Source organism: Camelus dromedarius, chromosome 17 (assembly GCF_036321535.1).
Source record: "Camelus dromedarius isolate mCamDro1 chromosome 17, mCamDro1.pat, whole genome shotgun sequence".
Taxonomy (NCBI): Eukaryota; Metazoa; Chordata; class Mammalia; order Artiodactyla; family Camelidae; genus Camelus; species Camelus dromedarius.
The window spans coordinates 30,641,522-30,655,165 of NC_087452.1; the positions used below are offsets into that span (position 1 = coordinate 30,641,522).

General features: G+C 49.1%; 1 protein-coding gene across 4 annotated transcripts in view; it reads right to left on the reverse strand.

The window, feature by feature from the left end:
- Window positions 1-13,644, reverse strand: part of CACNA1D (calcium voltage-gated channel subunit alpha1 D) — a 296,376-nt gene that overhangs the window by 9,622 nt on the left and 273,110 nt on the right. For 3 of the 4 annotated variants that reach the window (XM_064496422.1, XM_064496423.1, XM_064496424.1), the window contains 3 exons: window positions 2,628-2,744; window positions 1,545-1,909; window positions 813-839 (listed from right to left, as the gene is read on the reverse strand). In XM_064496422.1, the coding sequence (XP_064352492.1) occupies window positions 813-839; window positions 1,545-1,909; window positions 2,628-2,744 (509 nt within the window). The remainder of the gene's footprint in view (window positions 1-812; window positions 840-1,544; window positions 1,910-2,627; window positions 2,745-13,644) is intronic. The other variant, XM_031470549.2, reaches the window with a different exon arrangement.

A 13,644-nucleotide genomic window follows, 5' to 3' on the forward strand; every position in this document is an offset into this window, starting at 1 on the left:
TGGCACCACATCTGACCCAGAAAGAGGGATAGGAGTTTTGAATACAGTGTTCCAGGGGAGAGAGATGTGCCCGGATAATGTCCACTGAGTTTTCAAAGACTGCCCTGCCCCACGACTGTTGTCATGTCCCCCAAAAGCCAGCTGTCCTGGCTTCAGTCCTCAGGAAAACCAGCCAGGCTCTGTGATATCACCACTCTCCAAAGAAAGGACTGCACTTCCCCCAAGCTCTTCACTCTCTACTGCCCTCCTCCAGCTCACGTGACTTCTAATATCACTTGAGATAATTAAACCAGGAGATCTACCCTCCCTGGCCCTGACACAATGACCATCCCATCCCAAATTCAACTGGGTTCAACAGACGTGGAGTGGGTGCACTGCCCAAGGCTAGAGGGCTGCCCGAGAGACAAAGGACAAGGCCTGGCTCTTGGTCTTCAGGAGATGGGCATCACATTTTTATGAAGCCCCCATGAGATGACCCCAGAGACCAGCAGGACTGCTCAGCTCCACAGGCCTAGACTAGACACCCCGAAAGTGCACAGTGGGTTTTCCTAGCACGGTGATGAGGCCTGGGGGGCGAGCCTGTGGGGCATGTCGGTCCTTGGGTGGTAACAGTCTATGCAGAGAGGGATCTGAAAGCTCCTTTGCTTACAAAGAAGCAACCACCTTTGCTGAGTCCACAGTTAGGGGCTGTAACACCCTACCCTAGGCTAGTTGGCTCCCAGGAATTTCTCATCTCTTAGCATTCAGAGAGGCCAGTTGGTTACACTTAAAACACATGGTAGTTAACACATAAACAGGCAATGAGCACATACCTAATGTAAGTTTCATAATAGCGGGTTCTATCCAGGAAAGGCATACCATGGGAGGGAGGGAGAAGATAAAAGTTAAATATTTCCAATGAAACTGAAAAAGCAGCTATCAAGCTACTTCCCAGAGCAGGGTCGGCAAACTATGGTTCAAGGGCCAAATGTAGGCCGTCACCTGTTTTGGTATGGCCCACAAGCTACAGACAGTTTTTATACTTTCAAAGAACTGAAACAAAATCAAAAGAAGAAAAATATTTCATCACGTGTGGCTATGTGAAGCTCATGCCAGTGTCCGCAAATTAAGTCTTACTGGGACACAGCTGCACCCACGAATTTACATCTACGGCTGCTCTCCTGCTACGACGGCTGAGTTGAGTAGCTACGATAGAAACTGTCCAATGCTCCAACCCTAAAATGTTTACTCTCTGGCCCTTGACAGAGAAAGTTTGCCAGTCCCTGTCCCTGAGTATGCGGTACAGTTGGAGAGGGCAGAGTTTGCAGCTGCTGCTGTGTTCAGGGGCATCTCACAGAGCAGGATACAGGCTGGCAAGAGGCCCGCTATCCTACAGGCTCGTCACAGGGCCAGTGCCTGGTGAGGCCGTTACCTTGACGCACTCACAGGTCCTACTGCAAGTGCCCACGGGGAATCTCCTGCCTGTACCAGAGCACGAGGGAGACAGACCTCCCCCCCTTGGGCCAACACTGTGTTACCAAGTACAAATACATTTTCAAGGTTACCTTTTAATACTGGACCTTCTTTGAGGCTCACGGCCATGCTTGTGGGAGGAATGATGCCCATTTTCAGACACATGCTCAAGGTTCCCAATGCTGGGCCGCTTTCCAGGGGCAGCTTTGGACATATTGGCATTATTGAGATTGGCATTTGTTGAGCTGGGAACTTGCTTTCCTATGGAATTATGGTTATGACGGTTATGACACACCGAATTTCCTGCTGGAGGAAACAGCGGTTTCTCAGTATCACTTGCAGGTGGAACTGCAGGCCTTTGGACATGCAGGGGACGGTGGGTGGTATTGGTCTGCTGAAGGGAATCTCTATCACTATTAACATGATTGACATGGTTTCCAAGCAGGGCACCATTTCTCTGCAAAATAATGGGAGACAACACCAGGTAATTTAACAAATATTTGATGCAGGCTAGCTATGTTAGGTAATTTTTTCTACATGAACAACAAATTCTAGGTAAGCTCCGTAGGATCCCTGTAAAACAATCTGAGTGCCTCAGTGATCAGGGTGACTGTCTGGGTGGCAGCTGGTCCCCCTGGAATGAGGAAGGTTACCGGTTCCTAGGCTGGGGAGGCAAGCTCTCTGCTGTCCCTCGAGTGGGCTCTTCCAGCTGCTCCAGGGTCAGCCGACTTGCCCAGCAGCACTGTTGGCAGCCCCAGTGGTTGAGGTTGGACAGCAGGCCCGGCTCTGGGCTGGGGGGCCTGGGAAGCACAGGGCCGGCTGGCAGATCAAAAAACTGGCCCAGGGAAGAGGACGGAGGGAGAGCCGGCAGCTGCTGAAAGGACCCAGGATGCTCATACACACAGGCTGGTGGTTGTGGCCAAGCTCCTCTGAAGTGGCCAGTGTAGGGCAGAGGAGCAAGCAAGCTCAGGGAAGGAGCAGGCCGGGCCCTCCAAGGGGTGCTGGTGAATGGGCAGGGTCTGCTGGGTTGGGGAGGGTATGGGCCACCAGGGCCTCTAGGTCCTGGGGCTGGTGTGCATTCTCCAGGCTCTTTCACAGATCGTTAACTGCCCAAACTGGACTCCTGCCCCACTATTTCCAAGTGGCCAGTGTGTAGCTAGGCGTGGAATAATTACTTTGAATACATCTTCTTCTTCTTCTCGTTTTGTTTCCTCTGGCTCGTCATCTTGCAAATCACATGATATAGCACGCCGGATTTCTGGCCCGATGTCATGCAGTGTCCTTAATCCCGCCTAGATCAACGGAAATGGCAGAACAGGTTAGACAACACGGGAGCCCTGGGCCGGCCTGGTCCTGGCTGTGCTCCTGCCTGATTCCGTTGTGGGAGGGGGAGGTTTCTCCAAAGGATACAGCAGGGACCTGACCGCTTGTTCGAATGTAACCAAATGTGTCCCTACAGCCTCAGGGTTGTAGGGTGTGGCCAGGAGTTCAGGATGGTCCTATGCTGGGATAATTGAGGCCAGTGACCTCCTTTTCAAATACCCCCACTTGCAGGGAACAGTTACTAGCCCTGGTTACTAGTCCTAGGGTCTGCCATGGCCACAGCCCAGGCCCACACCTAGACGACAGTTCACAGAAGGCTGGCCGGCAGAGCACTGTCTCCTGGAGCCCCAGGTGCGGGGAGGAGCAGGGCCAGGCTGCTCTACAGGGAGGGTGCCAAGTATTTGCTGGCTGCGTCCAGGACGAGGAAGCTTGTGCAGAGACTGGAGGGCAGGCAGACCAAGCAGCCATCGGGGCCACCGGTCCTGCTACAAAGCCATGGGAACAAGGGAGCGACACAGCACACTGCCACCACGAGCACACTCAGGACCACAACACAACAGATGGACACACACAGACCTGGGCCGCTGTGCAGGGCCAGCCTCTGTGGCCATCTCCTGGCACCCTGGCCTGCAGTCTGTGTTCAAGCTGAGAACTTGCCAATGGTCGGGTCACCCTCTTCAAGACCACAGCACACCGAAAGGGGCTCATACACCTCTGGAGGCAGTGCAAGGTCTGCCAGGGTACCCCTCCAGGCCGCTCAGACAGTCTGCATTTCCCTGAGGCTCTCACAGCCGCCCTTCTTCACCCTGGGCCTGGGTTCCTTTGAGACAGCCCTTGGGAGAAGCCTTCCGTGTAACTGCCTTCATTAGAGAAATATTCGAGATGCTTAAGGACTATATATGGGGAAGAGGTAGTTGCTGGCTCTAAGAAGACTATGTTTTGACCATCAATCTGAAGAAAAATGGCACATTAATAGGGACAGTATAGCTCCTCTAGCCTTTGCTACAAAAAGATTTGCATCTGAAAGAGGCATTTCCTCCTTGCCCTGGGTCTAAGGCCACCAGTCCGGTACCCAGGCAGTACTCCCTCATTTGCTGGCAGTCTGCTTGTCCCTGAGGAGCTGCTAAAGGCTTGGAAAGCGTCTGAGACCTTGGCTGTAAGGGTTTCCTTCTGCAGCTAATACTCCCCAACATCAGGGCAGTCTGCAGAGGAGAACTAGGCTGAGCAGGGGGTTATCAGAGGAGGGGACCACTCCCCGTCCCCCCTCCACAGCCCCCAGCAGCAGGTGGGGATAGCACATAGACAGAGAGTGATAGCCATGTTTGAGACATGCCTGGCGGTGGAGGGGGTGTGCAGGGTGGAGGGGATGGTGGCCACAGTCCTGCCAGATTCCACAAGCCTAGGCCCACTGATGTGGGAAAGTGCAGCCTGGTGTCCTGCAGGTGCCAGTGGTGCTGACACTAATTTAGAACAGCAAGGGGGTACAGACCTTCCCAAGAGGCTCTTAGGCAAATGGCCTTGTCCGTAATAGCACTCAGCCTATGAGAGGATCCTTTTAAAGACCGCACACCACACAGGGAACTATATTCAATATCTTGTAGTAACTTACAGTTAAAATGAATATGAAAACGAATATAAGCATGTTCTTATATGACTGAAGTATTGTGCTGTACACCAGAAGTTGACACAGCATTGTAAACTGAATATACCTCAAAAAAATATATTTAAAGATGGCACACCAGGCTGGGTCTGGTTTGAACCATTCTTTGAATATTGGAACAGCAAGTCTTTCCATTTTATGAATCGTGGGGGTGAAACAGCTGCCTGGAGTCAAAGCCTTAAGGTTCGAGGCTAGGAATGCTGTGGTCTTGCAGGGGAATGACTTGTGTCCCAGGACCAAACCCTGGACAGTTTGTGGTGCAGTCAGTGAGGCTGCCTCTCACTCTCCTGTCCCTCTGATCATAGGCTCATGCACACACATGTACACACATGCACGCACACACAATCACTCACTCTTTCCTCTCAGGATCCCCGCCTCCAGCACATTCGAGCCTGGGGAACCATCTGGCTTAGCAGCAGACCCACACCACTCTCAGGGAAACAACAAGACAGCAACTCGAATGCCAAGTGGGTGAAAGCTCCTGCCCCAGCCGGGGCAGCAAGGCTGAGCCCAGCTCTACCCAACAGCCTGCCATTCATGCAGGCAGTGCTTTCTAGGGCACAATCATCAAGGGGAGATAAACTAAGCCAGGGCTTCACCATCTGATTTTGAATCACTGGGAAGAAAGGGCTGTTACCTATCTGAGGCTCCTAAACAAGAGACCAGGTTTGAGACACCCACTGCCAGTGCCACAAAACACACACAGGTGACAGTGCACCAAGTCAACGCCCCCAGGTAAACTATGTACATTGTGGGCCAGGAACACTCTGTTTAAATAACACCAGATCATCCTGTTCACTGTCATTCAACTGATTGGACTAGGTCTGATTAGAAGAAATAGAAAACTATTTATTTGGATAATTTTTAACATCATCCTCTGTTGACGGGTTGACATTTCACTGAAATACACATATAACATAATTGCAAAAATAAAAACTGTCTTCAGCATGTTCTCAATGATACACAAGATTAGGAGAGAGCAGTGAACAGACACAGGACAGAGGATTTGTTTGCAACATAAATCACAGAGAAAATTGAGAGGTGGTCCGAGAGACCGCTTCCAAAGACAAATAACGACAACATATTTATTAAAGAGACATCAAAGGAGGAGAGAAAGCATCACTCTTCCCAGACAGGAAAGCAGAGGCTTAGAGAACATGATTATATTTCGTCTGTTCCACGTAGGAAGAAACATACCTTCTAACAGTCAGGGACTGACTTTACTCTTTCACAGGGGAGGGGAGGAAGGACGGGCGGGGGGACACTACAGGGGACAGGGGTGTCTGCCAGGGCTGGGAAGGAGGGAAACACATGTTCCCAAAATTGAACTGAAACGAAGCTTAAGCACAGCACCCTGAATTTATTACATATCACAAAACATGATAATGAAAAATTTTCTAGCACACATATCCAGCTAAAAGGTAGCTTAGGCTGCTCCAAAAATTCCATAGGCACAAGTTCCAATTCCCAAAGTGCAGGAATCTATCTTAAACCCTTGAAAAAATTACTTTTTTCTACAGCCCTAAACAAAACAAAACAAAACTATGTTTTTCTTGAAACAAACACTTTACAATCAGTAAAATTATCTATTCTTTCGTATTTCATATCTGTGTCTACCTCTATTAGCAAAATACTATTTTAATTTGAAACGTGGTCATTAGCACTTAACCCAACACAGTTAAAGCCATATAAAGTCATTCCATTAACATCACAGTAGAATTATGGTTTTGAAGAAACACAGAATTGCTAGAAAGTATAAACATTACTGATTTGTTTTAAGACGTCCAATCATATAAAACATTAAACAGAATCAAGCCTAGTTTCTGGTTGATTTTTAAATGCTAGATGTTCTCATGAGTATTTTTTTTTTCAAAGAAATATTGGCGCTTTGCCTGTAGACTGCTGCTTTAAATTTTAGACACCATTTAATTGGAATTTTATCGATATTTACTCTATTGAATGATAAAGTCACCAACCCCCCCAAACTATAAAATCTCTCTAAATATTTCTGAAGCAATAGCATTAAAGTATGATATTTTAATATCAAACAGGAACATTCATTTACCTTCCTTTCTCTTGCCCACTTTCAGGGTTAAGTTTTTCCTACCTGGTGCATCTGAAATGCTTTCACTGCCTGTCCCCTTAAGCTAGCGCCATCAGACACACTCGCCATCTGCCAGCTCTCAGCACGTAGAGACGCCCAGGAACCCCTCCCGAACCTACACTATAACAGTGCAGATAAGAGATGTGAGCCTCCAGTCGGGACTGGGCCAGGCCATTCATCTTCGGGTGTGAGTGCCAGGCTTCCAGACTCCAGCCTTAAGAGCCCATGTCTGGCAGAGCCTGTTCCCTACCACAGGCAGGTCTCGCTCAGCTAGGGCTGGCCCTGTGGTCATCTGGTTAAAGGCGAGCTCTGGTTAACCCTTTAGCAGAATCCTGCCCCTACCCAATCAGAAAGGATCACTGTAGACTAGCTCCCTCAGAAGAAAGGACTGGAGATGAAACTCTCACAGAATACACCTGCTCATCTACAAGCTGTCTCCCGCCTCCCCACGCACACACAGCACACACAGGCACACCCCTTACTTTGTCATTGCTCTCTGCCAGGGAAAATGGGATGGCATGGCCTTTGTGTCCCATTATGAACCATCCTCGAGTTATATATAAACATAAAGGGCTAGAATCATGAGCACGGCACTCCTGTGAGTCATCCACAGTGACTCTGATCCTCACTGACAAGTCAGCTGCAACGTTACCACAGAAGTTACCCTGGCAGGGGGCACTCAGCTGTATACACCAGGTTTGTCACCATCACTCTAAAAGATAAAGGAAACCTCAAAAAAAATTATCTGAAGCGATCTCTGACGTCTCCCTGCAAATGATCTGACAGCGCTACCTGTTTTAGTTCCACCTTGATTCTTAGTTGTGGTTTTAACACCAGAATCGGAGAACTGCTTGTCAGTTTCCTGATTAACAGAGAGAGTGGGCCTGGCAGAAGTCACAAATCACGACTTCTGTTCTGATGGCATCTTTGTACCTGCCCTCATGATATCCCATACTTTATCCCACTACACCCTGGGAGGGAGAGCGGGTGGGCCAAGACTACTCCCATTTGGCTAAGGGACCTGCCCACGCTGGCGAAGGCTCAGCTAGGAATCTTGATCCCCAGGCCTGCAGTTCCACTGACCCCATGCTGACCCCACTTTCTTGGGTCTACTGTAAAGAGTGCTGGGATCAGGTCTCAATCACGTGCTCACTCATGACTGGCTCCACATGACTGCAGTGCCACTCAATCAAGGTTAACCTTCTTTCAACTAACTTAGCAGAGCTCCTGCATCACTAAGTCACAACGGCAATGACAGATGATCACCAGGTATCACGCAAACCGATGCTACACTCAGCACACTCCTGTCTCAGCCGTGCCACTCTGAGGAGCTGTGAGTCTTATGAATACTTATCTGTCACATACCAGTTCAGATCATCCTTCTTTCAGATCAGCACAGGCAGTGAGACGTGGCACGTACAGTCTGACAATCAGCCTGAACTTGGCCAGACACTGGGGGCCCAGGCAGCTCTGTGTCTAGGTGAGTGGGCCAGGGCTGGGGACAGGCCTGGGACGGGCCTGGGAGGGAGGGAACGGTTCAAGGTAGGGGCAGTGCTGTACACAGATCATAAAGCAGCTCCAGCACCCTTTTCCTTTAGGGGGAGTATGGGATCAATCCCCTAGAGCAGCAGTTCTCAAAGTGTGGCCCAGGGACACTGGGGTCCCCTGAGACACCTTCAGGGGTCCGTGAGGTCACTGTGATTTGCATAATTAAAAACTAGAATGCTCTCAGCCTTGTATATTCTCATTCGCTCCTGAGAGCACAGTGGGGTTTTTCACAGGATCTCATCTCTCCAGCATCGTTGTGCTTGCATATTCTGTGTTTTTAAAATCTGTTTAAATTCCTAATGCAGTAATATTGATACATAAGGGTCCTCAATACTTTTTAAGAGCATAGAAGATTCCTGAGACCAAAGAGTTGGAGAACTGCTGATAACCCACCCTCAGACAGACAACCCCATGTTTTCCTCAGGCACTGGACTCTTCACCCCATCCAGGACCCCTGGGATTCCGCTGACCTTTCTCCGCTTTGGGAAGAAACGTCCTTCTCGCGGCTTCTCTGACCCAGCCTCTGGCACTGTGCCATAGACTGATGTGCCCTCGTTACCCGCAAACAGCCACTTCTCTGAGGGCTACGGTGTGTCAAGGAGAACGAATTCATGCAGGTGCCTCCCCAGTCAATGAACCGTCAGGGTCGGCAAGTTCTTCCCCCTGGGCAATTGAATTGGGATATTTGCACTGATGAGGGGTACTAGGTGGGTATTATTCAATAAGACGCCTCAGTAATTAGGACCTTTTGCTATTACCTAACGTAACTTTCCTTTACTTCTTTTCAGCAATTCTATCTTCTCAAAGATTTCTGACAATAACAGTTACTATTCTCAGAAGGGAAAGATCTCCCACCTTTCAGAAAGAGTAGAGAATCCAGTTCCCCATAGTCCTGCAGATCAATTTAATTTTTTGATTAGGTCACACCATAGAATAAGTTATTTAAGAAGAGCCCAATGCCCAATCCTCCGTCTACTTCCCTGGATGGATACTGGCCAGCATCGTGTCTTCATCCAGGAGCTTAAGAGTTTAGCACCATGGATTCTGGGGTTGGGCACCGAGTTTGCTCAGTGAGTCTGGAAGATTCTGACATAATATACTTGAGTCGTCTCTTACGACTCCTCTACATTTAAAGCTATACTCGTCTGCCAGGGTCTTAGGGAAAAGGAAAGAGGTGTCTGCAGTTTGACTGTAAACCAAGTTTCGAGGAAGCCTTGTTTCCCTTCTGAGCTGAGGCCACAGGCAGCGCCTGCAATTTCTGGCTGTCCTTCCTGAACTGGCCTCAGCCACCGACCACAGCCAGTGCTGTCACTCAGCAACACAGCCAGGCCCACGAGGGGCAAGATGCTCTTGTTTCATTTAAATCATTCCCTAAATCCCAGCTAGAAAGTTACTGTTTTCCAGTTTTTACTTATTTGGAAGGAAACACCAGCCACGCGACTTGCTTGGGGCTGCTCTATGAGGCTTTAGTGCATAGACACTCACATCTAGAAGACAGATGGTCAACCGGCCTCCTGAGACCAGGGCCACACACAGAGGGGTGAGCACATATGCTCCCTTCAGTGTTTCATAAACTTGATATCAGAGTGGGCCAGAGACAGAAGGACCATTTGTCTGATGGTGGATAAACCCCTCACCTGTGCCCACAGGGCTGACCAGCTTCCTTTTCAGGGATGATACACCAAATAGTTTATAACTGGAACCTCTGGGCACTACCCAGTCAGAGCAGAGCTGGGCTCTCAGCCCAAAATAGGGTCCCAGAGGCCTCCACTACAACAAGCATTAGCCCTTTAGCTACTGGATCACAGAGAGGTTTGGGGAGGGGCTGGGTACTGGCAGGGGGTGAGGAGACTCAAGGTGCTGGGGCTACAGCTGTCACCCAGCAGATACAAACAAGCTTCAACATCTTTACAGGGGTCCAGCCACAGTGGAGCAAGCTGGCTTTCACCACCATCCCCATGCCATAAAAACCACCATGAGCTCCTAGACTGACAACAGTTTGCACACATGGGAGCAGAATCTGGGGCTGGGTCTGTTTCCAGAGTGGGGCCAGGGAGTCCACTTAAATCCAGGCAGGGCAGACCACTTGGTACTGTAAGCCACTGGGGCCAAAGGGCAAAGGTCACAGCACAGATGACATCACTGGAACAAATCTCAAGGCTGGAAGGGACTCCATCAGTCACGCATAGGACAGGCCCGGGGGGCTTCCGCTAGCACCACTCTTTCCACTGGTGACACGGTTCCCCAGCTCTGCCTGGTCAGGGATGAGCGCAGCCAGGGCCCGGCTCCCCACATTCCGCCGCTCTCTGCGCCCACCACGTACGCAGCCCCATCTGCACAGACCAAGCTTATAACCCTTAACACTTCAGGAATTCAAGGGTACTCTTGAGTACTGACTTTAAAACATAAACTGGCTCCTCTGGGTATCATGGGCTCAGCATTAGATGTACTGGCTCCTCAACCACTGCTTAGAATTGGCTGAGAGTTTCAGATGAGACCCCCTCGTGAAGCAACTTCTCGGGCAAAAATCTACTTTCCATAAGATGTGAAAACACAACCTGTAGAATTACCTCTGTTTACATCTTTATGCATTTCCTAGATATCTCAAAAAAGGGAGAATTCTCCTTCTCAATGGATCACTAAAGTACAGAACAGAAAAGAGATCAAAGAAAAACAAGAATTTCTTAAAGTTCTGGTAGTAAACAGGCATATGATATTATTATTGTTGAAGTCTTAATAATAAGCAATTATACGTTCAAAGTGCTTTACAATCACTTAGCTATTCCTCACAACAGCCCTGTGAGGTAGGTCGACATGATTACCCCCATTTTACAGATGGGGAAACTGAGGCACAGAGAGGTTAAGTGTCTTGCCCAAGGTCACGCAGCAAGTGGACGCTGGAGCTGGGACTAGAACCCAGGTTCCCTGACTCCCAGTGTCCTTGAAACTAGACCACACTGCTTCCAAAGAGGCATCCCCAAACTGGCTTTGACTTAAAGACGGACAATGTCGGATGAGGTTGGGGTGTGGTGGTATTTCCCGTGGACGCATTAAGATGGAACCTGAGGTGTTGCCTGGGTTGGTTGGGCATGCAGGTATATGTGTTAGTTTAAATGGGTGTGTCTGAGCGTCCTGTCCCGCCCCCGTCTCACTGCATCCTGCACTGGTCACTGCAGAGAGCGGAGCTGGATGGTCAGGAGGTCATGACGGACTGGCATAGAAAAGGAACTCTGTCAGCTCAGCGCCAAGGGGCCTGCCAGTCTTTGGTAGTTCGGGCAAACTAGGGATGCAGGGCTTTGGAATGGAGTCAGCTGCCCACCTTAGGCAGGTCTGCTTAATCTTTTTATTATTTTAATTTTTTTTTTTTTTTTTACTGGCCAGCATCAGGAAGTTGTGTTCATTTCATTTCTCTGCAGGGCGGCTGCCCACCTCCTTTGCTTTCTCTCACTCTTTCCCTTTCTCTGAGTCTCTGCTCGGAAGGGAAAACTGTTAAGCCTTGCACGTTCCCTTTCATGAAAAGGAGCCACCGCGAGCAGCGTCCGCGACAGGAGGCCACGGCTCCACAGTCGAGCCACGGCCTCGCTTCCACCTTCCGGAGTGCTTTGCTTGGAAGGGGTCTCCCTGGGGCCTTGGGTTTGCTTTTTCCTGCATTTCTCCCGAAATGCTGTTTCAGTAGAAATAAGCCCACTTGAGACTTTTCCCTTTCAAGGCCTTAGCCACAAACGCCTTCCGACTAACGAGCTTGGTGCTGTAGCTCAGGCAGAAAATTCTAAAGCATCCGTTCAAGCATCTGAAACAAATGAATCAGCCAGTGAAATCTCATCTGTTAGCATCTGTTCTCTTAGATTAAAAAAGAAAAGCCTTTTTATGGCTTTAGATGGAATCATGCTTTAAAAACAGACCAAAAAATCTTGCTACTTCTTAGAATAAGGGGACTACACAACAGGTGTCGGATACTCTACAGGTTAAATGTCTGTGGGTCCCATTTTCCTCTGTCTTTAGGCCTGAGCCTCTCTCAGGAGGGACTAAGAGTCATTTGATTCTGGTACACCACCCACCTTTCCACTGGGCCACCTATATCACTATCTATTGGGTCTCTGGCTTTCACATTAGGTTAAAGCCTAACCGCCTAATTCTTTACAAGCTGTAAATGATGGTCTCCTATTTAAACTCAACTTCCAAACAGACAAAAGAAAAAAAGGAAAGAAAAAAAGAAAGAAAAAGAAAGGCTATCCCTCTAAAGTCTTCCTGTCATGAAGATGGGCAGGATCCCATCTGGGATGAGTGGAGAACAGAGTCTCCTCAGATTCCACCAGAATGTCTTTTGCATAAAGGACATCCTTGAGTATTGAAAGAAAAAGAAATGAACAAAACTTTCCCCACTCTGGGTTCCTTTCCCCCCCAGTCCATGAGACACAGGATGAATTCACGCCTGTATCTTGCACAGAAGTCCTCATCTGGAAGGTCAGATGGGGCACTGCTATTTGCTGGGAAGGGACAGAGTTTTCGTGGCTGCAGAGCTGTGTTCCTTTATTTACTTGCTCCTTGTGGAAACTCGTGGGTCATTGGGATGCAGCAACGATGGATGAAGAGCAAAGGCTGAGTCAAACTAAAGTGAATGTGGCATGTAGGGGATGGGTGAGAAAAAAAAAAAAAGCTTGAGGCAGCTTCTCTCTGACTCCCTTTGGAGAGGGGCTGGAGAGAAGGCTGGCTTTAAGGATGAAGATGGATGTACGGATGGAAACTGCACACTCATTCAGACCACAGAGGCCAGAGGACACCGGGTGCCGAGCTCCTACCCGCACGTACCTCCTCAAGCCACTCCCCTTCATGTAGAAGGGGCACTGTGGTTGGTCTGAACAGAGGGATACCGAATGGAGCCCACGAGGTTGATAACCAGAGTGCATCTGTGTGCCCTCGAAAACCATTCCATTGTGGGGTGGGGCCGGGAACGTGGACCAGCTCCGACCCTGCTCAGACAGACTGCACTCTACGCAGCACAAGCACGCACTTGCCTACGTCCTGACTCCTGCGCTCACTCCACCTTCCAACAGCAATGGAGCCATCAGCCTCACGGCACCCCAGTCCCAGGAGGAGCAGCTCATTCCACTTCTCAATAGGCCGTGCCCGCTTTGGGGAGCTTCGCTGAGGATCTGTGTACTCAGCCTAGTGACACTGTTGATCCATTTCTCCTCCCACTGCCCTGAGACCCCGTTTCCCTAACTGCCACACTGTCACGTAATATTTCCCCAGTGCAGAAAGGAAGAGCCTTGTCGTGCTAATTCAAAGTCAAGTGACAAATCACATTTAGAGCCCTTTCTAGAGCAGCGGAAGCCAAAAATGTAATTAGAATTATCCTTCAAGGAGACAAAAATTTTCTATTTTTGATGTTTGCTGAAGGAATCAAACGCATTTTCAGAATGTATCTGTCAAGATTATGAACACAACTTAATTTCCTAGGCTGGGTACTTAACATAAATTATAGTCACAGCCTCAACTCTCAGTGGAACCATGTGAGAGTGTGTTGATATTATTTTGAAAATATTTTAATTTCACC